The sequence below is a fragment of the Dermacentor variabilis genome, chromosome 3 (assembly GCF_050947875.1).
Source record: "Dermacentor variabilis isolate Ectoservices chromosome 3, ASM5094787v1, whole genome shotgun sequence".
NCBI lineage: Eukaryota > Metazoa > Arthropoda > Arachnida > Ixodida > Ixodidae > Dermacentor > Dermacentor variabilis.
The window spans coordinates 125,823,203-125,836,021 of record NC_134570.1 but is presented as its reverse complement, the minus strand read 5'-3'; the positions used below and the strand labels follow the sequence as shown (position 1 = coordinate 125,836,021).

Genomic DNA, 12,819 nt, shown 5'->3' with positions numbered 1-12,819 from the left:
CGTGTCGCGATGTTGCCTTCCTTTCTACAAACGTTCGTAAAATTTACAGCTTACTACCACTAATAAGTGAGCAACTATTTAGTAATGCCGATAAATAAGTGCGTTGTTATTGCAACATTTGCAAAATCATTATAAAAAATCCTATGACCCATTACAATTGCTTTATATGACAGTTGCCGGGACATCCTGTCAGAAGAAAAAATAAAAATAAAACACAGAGCATTTTAGCGAAAGAGCATTGCAGATGCAGTACTAAAAAACTTAGAAAAATATGAGATATTAAGAAGTAAGCCTGCCATCGCACATATTGATAGAGAGAAAGCACGAATGAATGCGGTTTCAGTGCGGACCATGGAATGAACCAAGAAAAGGTGTAAATTGTTCCACCTAGGAAGCTAATATAAAGAGAAAAATTACCATTTTATGTGCCTCCAGCTTGAGTAGTACTTGACTAGCCTCATTTTACAGCGATTATCAACTACTTCTTTTTCTGTTACGGTCAGTCTTGGCCAAATATTCATGACGGAAATCCTATCTTATATTCTCGTCATGATAGTAAACATGCCAACAGTTAAGAAATTGATTAACCGGGTAAATTTACTTAGGAGCTGTGTCCTAATCCCGCGAGCACATCTGGGAAAAACGCTGTGACATCAACTCTTTACTCACGATTTGTAATAACAGACATCGTGTAAAAACCATTCAAATAAAAATAGAATACAAGAGCACGCGTCGTGTAAAGGGGAAAATGTGAATTTTCAATAGAAGTTTAATTGCTGCCTTTTTGTTCTATAGCAGGTTTCATACATTTCAGTTGCAACGCAGGTCCCGTTCTGGCATACTCCGAGCGGGCATGCGTATCGAAGAATTGGCGTCATCCGCTGGAATACTTCTTTTCCAATTGCCTGAAAAAATGCCAGCATAAGGGGACTGAGTATTCGAAATTTCGAATCAGGATCGAAGAGCAATTGCTATGCGATTCCTATTAGGTTCGAAAATTCAGTCTTAAACATTATCAAAATTCGTTTCTATTCGAATATAAGGGAGAACGCTTCTACAGTCTTGACGGAGAGGGACCGATGCAAGGTAGGCCTTTTCGAAATGATACTGCATAATAGCTGCAGCTGTTTACACGAGGCCCAACTTCCTAAGTGAAGCTACGGGACAGATAAATTCTGCGAAACCTAAGGCAGTCATTCCATACAAATACTTCGCTTCGCTTTCAGGCATATTATACACGAATTTCTTGAAACCATGTAGACGAAGCAATGCATTAGGTTCAGCAGTCTCGCCTTATTGGCCTGTGCAAAAGCTTTATTCACTGTTATGCAGGGTGTCCCCCGTAACTTTAGCCAAGCATTAAAAATATGCGAGTGCCGCGTAGCCGGACAAAACCGAGGTAATGTTTGTCGTCGCTTGGAGATACTCATATTATTTTTTCATTTCATTCTACCTCGTTACACATGTATCTACTTTACTAAATTTGATAACCAAAACATCGTGTTGTCCTGACAATATCCCGAAAGTATTCCTACGACGATGTGCTTTACCTCTTGCTAAATTTTTGGTTAATATTTTTCGCACTTCTTCCCTGACATCACAACTACCCAGTGATTGGAGGACAGCCCGAATCGTACCCATCTTTAAAAAGGGAAACCGCCTGACACTACAAAATTACCGTCCCATTTCACTAACTTCGCAATGCTGTAAAATTATTGAACACATCATAGCTATTAGTATAACAAACTTCTTTGAGTAACGCTGCATATGAACCAAATATCGGCACGGATTTCGGAAAGGACTATCAACCGTAACTCAGTTCGTCACATTATTTCATTCTCTGGCATTGACCCTCGATAGACACGGTAGGATAGACATGCTTTTCTTAGATATTTGCGAAGCCTTCGATAAAGTTTCCCATAGTAAACCCATTTTCAAACTTGGAGCAATAGGCATTCCACAATTATTTATTGACTGGATTTCAGACTATTTGAGTAATCGCAAACAATACGTGATGTAGCGGGGCAACACTCGCGCTGTCTTCTGGTCACATCCGGCGTACCTCAGGGCAGCGTGTTAGGCCCTTTGCTCTTTATATCGTATATTAATGATATTGTTGATGTTGTTCGCCCTGGTGTAGAAATAAGTATAACTGTTTGCTGATGATTGTTTTTTGTTTAAAGAACTTAATTCCACTAACGATTACAACGATCTCAACACTAGTCTGGACAATACACATGAATAGCGTATAAAATGGGGAATGACCCTTGACACGAGCAAATGTGACTCCCTTCCAGTAACTCGCCTAAAAAAAATCCGCTGTCATATACCTACATATTAGGGTCTTCACCATTACAAGAAGTAAATTGCTATAAATATCTCGGTGTAAAGCTTACTTTCAACCTGTCTTAGAATCGTCATATTGATAATGTTTCTTCATGCCTTCCACAAGCTTTGTGTTCTTATGCATAAACTTAAAACTGCCCCCACTAATGTTAAGCTGCTCTGCTATACTGCTCTTGTGCGGCCAAGACTGAAATATGCGTGCATTATATGGAATCCTCATACTAAGCACAACACTAGTTGTCTTGAACGGGGTCGGAAAAAGGCCGTCCGGTTTATATTTAACAAATTTGCAGCGTTGGATTCACCTTCTGAATTAATACAAGCAAATGGCATCCCCGCATTACAGGAACGAAGGCAAAAGTTTAGATTAGAATTTCTTTCCCAACTTTTGGAAAACAGTCTAGCGCTCGGCGCATCAACATATTTGTCACCGTTAACTAGCAAGCCCACCCCACACCACAATGAAAACGCCCTAACCCTATATTTTGCTCACACAGGCCTATTTAAGTGTTCTTATTTCCCGAGAACTGTTAGTGAATGGAACTGCCTTATCAAAACAAGTGGTCAAACTGTGAAATAACGTTTCTGAGCCTGAATTATTGTTGCTTTTTCTTTGCTGTTTCTTTTGTATTTCTCGTATTTGTATCGACCACCCTGCTTGGACCATCAGTCCGCAGTATTGTATAAATAAATAAAAACATATATACTCCTAATTATTTAATCAATTTATCGAATATTACAATAAGATGTTGAAAGAATGAACGGGAAAAATGTGCAGCAACATGAAAAACTCCCGTTACAGCTTTCTGTTGGTCAGTACGTGCTACATAAAAGTGCTTTTCCGAGCGTCAAAAAAGCCAACAGTTGCCGCGCGACAAGCCGCTGAAGTCACTTTGCGTGTATTCGTGATGTCCATTCACGCTTGACAAAACACTTTTGTGTAAAACGTATAGCACGTTTGTTGATCTACAATTTTCTCATTGACATTTTTATCTAAATATAATATTTGAGAAGTGTAATTAATTAGGATGTTATATCTAATTAGGCAGAACTAAAAAAAATTATTTCAGTTTTTCTAGCGAAGGCCAACACCATTACATTTGCTCTGTCCAGCTACGTGGCATCTGCATATTTTTTTAAATTTGGCTAAAGTTACATGGGACACCCTGTGTACATGCATCACACGTCCTTCCTGCAAAGAAATTGAAAAAACATGCATTCTATGATGCGCTGCTTCCTTGTTACAATACTGCAATGGTCATGGGACACTGGGTACCTACGATCTGTTGTTTTCATTTACCAACTCCTTTGTTACGCAGACGCCCAGTTCCGAACGTCCTTACATACATGAATCAAATTACGCATCTGTCTTTTCACTACTCTACGCCAAATTATTTCTGTTGCCTTCTTTAGAAAACTGAAAATATTAAATTCAATATTCGCACTGGTTGCTCTTTTTCTCTACAATACTAATAATATATTCCATTCGTAAATTTAGTGATTCGAAGAACCTACTTCTACACAAGATATTCTATCCAACGGAATACAATGGCGCTTATTGGCTTGAGCAAGTGTACATATTTATTGAATCTACAAAGTGAGATTCAAGAATCTTTCCTTTCAGTTATAAGTCAAGCAATACATTCGGAGAACGTTTCCAATCTTGCAATTAAACGTGCATATTTTTAGAAGGTTCTTCTACTTTCGCCCGTCTACTCATACTTATCTTTCTATTTACCGCAATGGTTTTCATTAGAAGTGATGTGCACATTAATGGACTCCGCTGTACTGTTGAAGCTCTCTGTCCAATATGGTTGGAGCAATAAGTTGCGCTCTTGGTTTTTTGCTAGAGCACTCGAAACAATGTTCGTAACATTAGCGCCAATACAACATTCTTTCCTGTTATATGCTTACTTCATGTACGCTCTCGTTATGGGGCACAAAAACAAGCATGAACCGACGAACTTACCACAAATAATGTGAGTGGCATTTGTTGTGGCGTTAGCGTAGGAGTGGCAGAATTAAACATAATTGCCACAAATGAGTTCCTTCTATTGAGAATAAGAAACTGCCAACGTCAATCTGCAGTGTTGTGCACTGTGCCTCACAAAGATAGTTTAGCCCCCGTCGTGACCTGTCCCACCGACGCCACAGCTTTTGTCTGAAACCAAGAAAGTCTAAAAAATATTTCTCTAAACCTGATCGCGTCGAATCAAGGCCACGCTCGCTTGTTGTGCTGGGCAATCGCGAGAAGAGAAGGCTCTTCGCCGTCGCTGTCCGAGGCTCGCGTGTCGTCTGCTGCACGGTGACCCTCCCGCTCATGAAGGCGTCCTGATACTGCCGGGAGCCTGAACAATACCCATTTGGCAGTAGGTATAAAAAGTGCAACAGGCTGAGCGAGTGCTCTCCTGGATGAAACCGCGGAGGGATAACTTAGTTCTCGTTGACTAGGGCAAAAATGTTTGACGAACGCTGATTTAAGCCTGTGCACGGGGACGGTGTCGTTCTGCTCGTTCATGTCGAGAATGAAGGTGTCAGGCGCGTAGTGAAACATGCCGTAAGGACTATCATATAAGGTTGCAAGGATTTTTGTACAACGTCTCGGCGAACAACAACTTTAGTCCACTTTTGCGATTTCCGCGAAACGTCTGACAAGCTTTGTATTTGCGTGCGGGGAGCAGTTAGCGTAGGGTATTGAGAAAAAATTGGCAGCTCAAAGATATGGTCTGCTGAGTTTGGGCTTCAAAGTGGGGTGGCAAAATCGAAGAACCTTCCTGCAAAAGGGAAGCGCTAAGCAATGATTAGTTCTGTGAGTGTGCACTGCAAATCTTGCTTGAGCGTAGCCCCAAGTCTCAGAAAGGCAAAAGAAGGGAACGTGGTGCTCTTCTTGCTGTTTGGTTGGGCCTTGAGATATAATTTTAGGGAACGTTGTAATCGCTCTACCCTGACTTTAGCAATGGGGTTATGGTAGACCGTCGTGCGAATTCGCGACGAGTCGCGAAGCATCGAGAGGTTGGAGAAAAGTAACGACTCGAACTGAGCGCTGCGATTGGTGGCGACGTTAGAATGGACACAGCACCGATACACCCAGACTGCAACGACACGCTTTAGGTGCGATTGATAGCATCGCTTCGGCTGTCAGGTACCATGGATGCTTCGGGCCCAGGTGAAATGGGTACGTTTTGCCGTTGGATGGAGGCCGCGGTCCAAGGATATCCACCCGAATTATGTCGAAACGCTAGCTGTGAAGCAGAATGTTGATAAGGTCGTGCGTCATTACGGTGGACATTGGACTGCTGGCAGGCTAGGCAGCTGCCCATTTAAGCACGAATGTCCTTCTTATTTACCGGCCACGCGAAATGCTGAATATGATGCTGCATAGCACAAATTTTAATGTGTGACGTGTCGTGTAGCAAGTTGAAGACGACGAAGTTCAACGGCGTAACCATAGCCCGCTAGGCACCCAAGAAGATAATGAGATGTAATAGTGGCTAGCGTTCCCCTGTCAGTTCTGTTAGCCGCTTCTAAGTTCACCCGCCCATTCTGGTCTGTGGCCTCCGATATAACCAACGTTCACCGCCCCCCTCCCCTAATCACATAAGGGCTTTCTCAAAACTGTAATAAAGTTTCTTTGATTGGTGCTGAAGATTTCAAACAGGCGTGCATGAGGGGTGTCAAAGTGACCTGCAGTCACTTTGACACCCCTCACTCTAACATATATAAAACTTTTCTCGAGTGATGGCGCCCACGAGCCTCCTTGAAATAATAAAATATCACACGCGTGTAGCAATATCTATGATCACTCGCGGTGCGTAAACATTCCAACTGTGATGCTCTTTGGATAGCACACAGTGATGCAAACACTTTTCTGAGCTAAACAGTCAGTAAGCGTCCAACTACGTCTGTCTAATCCTTTGGGTTGGCTCAGACAAACGCCGACAGATTTTCTCCGGTCGCGGGACGCGCACTATTCACGTGCGACGCCCGCAACACCTGTGTCATTACTCCTGTTCATTTGAGCATGTTGGGAGGCACCTGATAGGTGCTTATACGCTGCTTCTGCTGCACAGCAGCTGTTGCTTCGCGTGCGTTGTCGCCCCAACACGTCGCTCCTGCGAATCCTCAAGACACCATTCCAGGAGCTTAGACGCAGGCCAAACCTTCCCATCGCGAATGCAAACGGAGGCCAGCGAAGAAACTGCATATCTCCGAGAACTCGGGAACGGGTGCTGAGGTTCCATGCTGTCGGGTTCAGGGCTCTAACTCAAGGATTTTGACCATACCGTGCCACCCTGCGCTCGTAGCGCTCCTGATTCAGCAGTCGCTCTTCTGGGGATGCTATCTTGGTTCTTGTAATTTGTACGGGTGTTCATTTTGTGGCCACACCTCACATTTGCCCTCCGTTCATAAGCCATCACTGGAGGGATTCTTGAAGGTGGGCTCGCTCCGTTGCCCCTGTGACGCATTCTGTTGCTTCAACAAGTTCATTTGAAGCCAGAATGACAGCTTTGCTTTGGACCCTCGCAAATTATTTTTTTGCAGCTGTTACGCACTGCCAGAAAGACTACTGCGCAAAACATCGTGCAGGTATTGGGCTATCTAGTATCTTTTGATGTTCCGCAAATTTTTATAAGATAGATGAACACGTTCATGCAAGGCAGTAAATTGTGTGCATGACGGGAGGCCGTGTATGGTGACGGCCACCAGAACACTTCGACCCCAATAGTATGGAGGCCACCGTTAGAGTAAAACGGTTGCATTACTGTACTCCGCTGAAAGAATATTTTAACCTGGTATTGCATGACCGAGGCTTTCCCATGAGGCAGTAAAGTCATGCGCATCGTCTACGTAACCCTGGCTGTTCCGAGGAGCCTTCATACGCTGTCTTACCTCCTGAATGGAAGCCCGCCGCCTTTGGTAAGTCTTCAGAGGCAACGCACAGAGGAGTGATTTCCAACGGTTGCCAACCCGTCTTACTGAAGGATTGTAAGTGCCTTTTCTGAGGGCGTCCTACCGGGTCTCCATCAGAAGGAAACGCACTTTTATTCGCCTTGAAGCCGTAGCACTACCATTTGCGACAAGCAAGAGGCAATCACTCTAAGCTGATTAGCTAGCTGAGTTATCTGAATCTTCATTTACCGTGACAAATGTCGGCACTGCGTCCCGTAAACGATTTAATGTGCATTGATATCTGTTCACGATTACAACAGGGAGTCAAAAGGCGCTTGCTGATTAGTTTGCAAGTATTGCCAGTTGGAATAGTGGGTGGCGCACGAAGAACCAGAAATACGATTAAAACATACTAAGCAGCGCACTTACATCTGACGCGAACACGTACACATAGAAAGGACATAGACAGGCGCCGAACTGCACCTACTGCTTTATTGTTCAAAGACCTGTCTTTTGTTGTGCCCCTTAAGAAGCGCACGTGCTCTGATGGCAGTGAGGCGTGACGAGAGCCAGAGCAAAACACGCATAAAAAGTGAGGTTCTCCATACGCCCTGACTGCCAATAATTCAATTTATTTTTGCCTACATTGTGCTGTAGATATTGTCGCCCTATGTGAAACATGGTTCTCGAGCAAAGTGCGTGATCAAGAGATCTTTCAATGCGCAAATGCATTTAATTTCCACAAGTCTGACACAGAATCAATAGTAGGTGGGGGCATTTTAGTCGCTGGTAAGTGCACTTGTCCCCCATATTGTCACACTCACGTGCACTTTGAAACTAGTGTGCGAATGTGTCCGCTCAGGCGAGAAAAATGTTATTTTATGTGCCTGTTACTGCGCGCCTAATTCCTCATGAAAGTTTTGCGATGCGTTACAAGAAGCTTTACAGAACGTCAAAATTAGGCACCCTTCCCTTCGTATAATTCTTCTTGGCGATTTCAATTTCCGAGATAATTCCTGGGACAGAAGCAGTGGCCCTTCCACGTCACATGCTTCCGAGGCAGCGCGCGTTGTAAGCTCGCGCAGCGACTTTAAGGCAGCTTGTGAAGCAACCAATGCGATCTGTTCGGCTTACTTTTAACAACTGAGCCTGACAAGATTTCTCACATAACGCATCTGCCCGAGCATAGCAATCACTACATTATTTCGTTTACATGTAACCTTAAATATGGACTAAACGAGAAGGAAGAGGGTTAGCTGAGGGGCTCGATTTTTACTAGTCATATCAGAAGAAGCCAACAAACACTGACACCAAGGGCAACATAGGGGAAATTACTTGTGCCTAATAAATGAAAGAAAGAAACAAAGAAATAATGGAAATCAAAGTGGATGAAAAAACAACTTGCCGCAAATGGGAACCGAACCCACAACCTTCGCATTTCGCGTGCGATGCTCTACCAATTGAGCTACCGCGGCGCCGTTTTCCCATCCACTTTCTTGGGTATTTGTGTGTCCTAGTAGAACCCTGGGAGTGTTAGCCAGCGCCACCACTCACAGACCTTGGCGGCGGACGTGGCACGTCCTTTTTGCCGCAAGCGTCACGAGAACGTGATCTTTTTGGTGAAGGCAACTGGTCAATAAACCCACATATGCTACCTGAAGGCATCAATGTTGCCGGATTCGAGACCCTCGTTATGTAATAAACGAGAAGAAAGAGGGTTAACCGAGGGGCTCGATTTTTATTAGTCATATTAGAAGAAGCCAACAAACACTCACACCAAGGATAACATAGGGGAAACTACTTGTGCTTAATAAATGAAATAAAGAAACGATGAATTAATTGAAATTAAAGTGCATGAAAAAACAACTTGCCGCAGGTGGGAACTGAACCCACAGCCTTCGCATTTTGCGTGCGATGCTCTACCAATTGAGCCACCGCGGCGCCTTTTCCGATCCACTTTCTTGGATTTTTGTGGGTATTTGTGGTGGCTCTGGCTAATACTCCCAGGGTTCTACTTCGCCAAGGTGCTGTGTTTGTTGTTCTTTCCGTTCCCTTTTGTGTACATCTGTGGTGGAAGGCCCTCGCAAGAAATGAGAGAGATTGTATAGGATCACGTCATATTATGATAGCAATGAAACGTGGGCAGCGCACCGCAACATCATGTTAGAGTATAACCAGCCCCTTAGGGTAGCCAATGTTATTGTTTAATGTGTACATTCCCATCCTTCATAAGATCCAGGCCACAAAAGTTTCGGAGTATGGTTAATGGGCCAAAGACGCCGTGCATTGAGTTATGCGATGAGGAAGGTGATATACAAAGAAATTAGTCGTGTGTTGTTCCGCAAAACCATTGTGATGCCTCTTTTTGGAATGACGTATCATGCATTGCCTTCAGGTTACAGTGGCTTCTATTACTCTTATGGATTTAATCTTGCATCAGCTCGGCTTCAGCAAATATTACTATTGTGAAACCCAGATTCTTATTTTTACCAACAACCTAGTTAATGCCCTTGATCGAGACTGTTTCATAGATTGCGTTTTTCTTGACTTTCAGAAACTATTTCACACCGTGTGTCACTGCCTTCTACAATTGAAAATCCTTGGCATTAACCCTAACGTACTTCAGTGGATAGATATTTTTTTTTTACTATATGGAAGGCAGTCCGCACGGCAAAGAGATGTGACTCTGCTAATGTCCCTTTCATCTCCGGTGTACCACAAGGGACCATTCTCGGGCCTTTACTCTTCCTAATTTCTATTAGCGACATTCCTAGTCATGCTTTCTTACAAACTAAAATTTTTTCTGACGATTGCATAATATACCGGCCGATAACTAAACTGGACGACTCACTGCTGATCCAAGCTGACCTTGACCACGTGCGAGCATGGTGCGCGTCGCCTTGCAGTCTTTTTGCGCTCTCCTTCTACTATTTAAGGTAAGTGCAGGCTTTTTCACGGTGTACATATGTGTTCGTGTCTTTTTTTTGTATTTCAATGCTTTCAATGTATTTAAATATGGGAATTATGTCACCTGGTCGAGCATGGCAATAATGGCGCCTAGTGTGTTCGGCAAAGTGCGAAAAATGAAGCGATAAGTTGTCAGCAAGCAGCTGCTCGAGGCCGTGGACTGGATCATTCCAACGGAACATCTGAGCCAGCAGCTCGTAATACGTGCCATCCCTCCTGATCAAGCTTATTTAATAGTACATTATGCAGTGGCTGCATGCGATTGTCACTAACAAAAACATATGCCTCCGTTCCTATATTTTTCTCCTTCAATATGTACAGAAGACAGATGCAATGTCCCGACAGGACTCCAACTAAGAACCAGCAGATTGCTTACTAATTCACTTTTCAGCCAGTCCAGTTTTCCACTTGCTTAAGCTATTACTAAGAATAGCGCAGTGCCTGCAGAGTGCGGTGCGTCACCAGCTACTACGCATGGAAGGCGGGCTATAACAGCCCGAGCCATGTTCTACAGCCAATTCATAAAGAAGGGTTCAGCTGATATAGTGTAAAAAATAGAAGATTTAGGACGCGAAAAGCGCGGTAGAAAAGAGGAGGAAGAATTATTTATCACAACCACTGTGGGCTAATGGTCTAAGCCAAGCGATATAGTTTTGTTGTGTCCAACTAGCTGGCATGTCTCATTTGTGTAATTGGGTAACGTAGTTTGTATAACGCTACCAACAACTGCGCGGCGGAGGCGATGAATTGACCTCGGCGTTAGAACAATGCATTAACGACGCCGTAATGAAGACCGTGGCATGCCAAAGAACGAATGATGGCTACGGCTGATCTGCAATGGAATGACATTGACGTCATGATGATGGAGCAGACAATGGCGCCAACTGTGACGACGATGAATCACTATGACGCCTACGTGCAAGGGCTATATTAAGACAAGACTTCCATGTGGCGATTCTTGGCTTTTCCAATTTGTGCCCGCCTACATTTTCGTGCTGCGTACAGTTACTTCTCGGGTTCTCAATGTAATCACGCTGCGCTCCTAGACATGATATCCCATTTAGGAAAACCGAGGCAAGTAGAGAAAGTTACTCATTTAAACGTAGCGTCTCTGGCGTTCGCTACTGAACAGCGCCACCTCAATAAACTAAGACAACTGGAACTACAGTTGTCTTTAATGAAATTTTGAAAGCAGATTCACCTCGTTCATTTTCACACTTTTGAGTCAATATGTACCTCACGCAACATTCTTATACCGATAAAGTCAATGTATCACGTTACAAAAGAGGCTACACATATTGTATGTATACCCGCGTAATCATTCGTTTATTTAGATTGAGGGCGCCTCGGGTGCCCCATATCTTACAGAAAGAAGCTTTCATGGGCTTTCAAGAAGCTTTCAGAAGCTTTCTTTTTAACTGAAAGTAGTGACATGATTATTTCTAAGTTGCTCTGTGTTTAAATGAGCAGGAGGCGAGACATAAACATATGCACGTTATTTTAGTGCATGTCTGTCAAAAAAAAAACATAATTTTCCTTAATAAATACCAAAAAGCAAAACGTTTATAAAATGCGCCGTCCCTTTGGAAAAGAGCTCCCTAAATTATTATGAGAGAGCCATTTTGAGAAGTTGCCTAGTACTTACATAGCAGGGTGTGCCGTTGTCTATAGTGTCGATACCATTGTGACAGTGCTGGCTGCATACAACCGGAATCTGTGCAAATAAATGATGGTGGTTATAAATAATCTGACATGCAATACAAAATGTTTCTCGATTCTCGGCTATTCCTTTGCGGGTTTCATGCTCTTTATGGTATCGATAATGATTATCTCAGTAATTAGATATTCCAGTACGGCTGAAGTGTTTGCTGTCTTTGCTAACATGGAGAGCTAGCCTAACATCTTGTTTCATTAAAATGAAAACTCAAATGGTTTCTTACGCAACCTTTTGGTAAGTCGGATAATTTTTTTTATACGCATGCGACAGGTGCGCCTTTTTAGTTGCATTACCTGAACAGGCGAACAAATCTTGCACGACAAAAAGCAGCCTCCTAATTACTAAACAAATAAAAAACATTGTGCAAACATACTCCACATCGTATCTATGTGAAGCGAAGCTTTCATCAAACAGTTAATCAAGCTTTATAACATGGCACATTAATGTCATGCGCCTTTCTCGTAAAGGGAACTTGTCAATGTGCACTTTACCCTCCCACCCATGCTACTATAATAGGACACGCGTGCCAATAATCTCAAAGAGCTAGTTGACGTTGGCACAGCAGAAGTGTGCTTGTGATTGCGGCCCTAATGGTTGCAACATTGTGTTGGACGAAGGAGCGGCTCCATTTCAGCATCGGGCATGTAATGAACTTTTCTTAACCTATAAGCAAGACAGCAACAGCAGCCAACAGCCACCGTCAGGAAAGTACGCCAAGGTTCCCAAAGAAAGCCTCGCTTTGAAAATATTCTTTTGTTATGCAGTTTAGGACACAAGCGTAAATTGTGTCCTAACGCAATTTCCAACACAAGCGGAAATAAAAAGCTGTTAAGGGCGGCAGAACTTTTGAGATATCCGTCTGTATGTGTGCTGCGAATACACTGTCACTGCAAGTAGTT

The 12,819-nt window shown here is 43.3% G+C and overlaps 1 protein-coding gene and 1 non-coding gene across 4 annotated transcripts in view; both read right to left on the bottom strand.

The window, feature by feature from the left end:
• Nucleotides 1-12,819, bottom strand: part of LOC142574160 (evasin-1-like) — a 56,276-nt gene that overhangs the window by 7,015 nt on the left and 36,442 nt on the right. For 2 of the 3 annotated variants that reach the window (XM_075683314.1, XM_075683313.1), the window contains 2 exons: nt 11,849-11,917; nt 751-905 (listed from right to left, as the gene is read on the bottom strand). In XM_075683314.1, coding sequence (XP_075539429.1) covers nt 759-905; nt 11,849-11,917 — 216 coding nt within the window. In that variant the 3' untranslated portion in view covers nt 751-758. Of the gene's footprint in view, nt 1-750; nt 906-11,848; nt 11,918-12,819 lie in introns of those variants that run through there. The other variant, XM_075683315.1, reaches the window with a different exon arrangement.
• On the bottom strand, nt 9,105-9,177 carry TRNAL-CAA (transfer RNA leucine (anticodon CAA)). The gene has a single exon. It is a non-coding gene; the product is annotated as a tRNA-Leu (tRNA).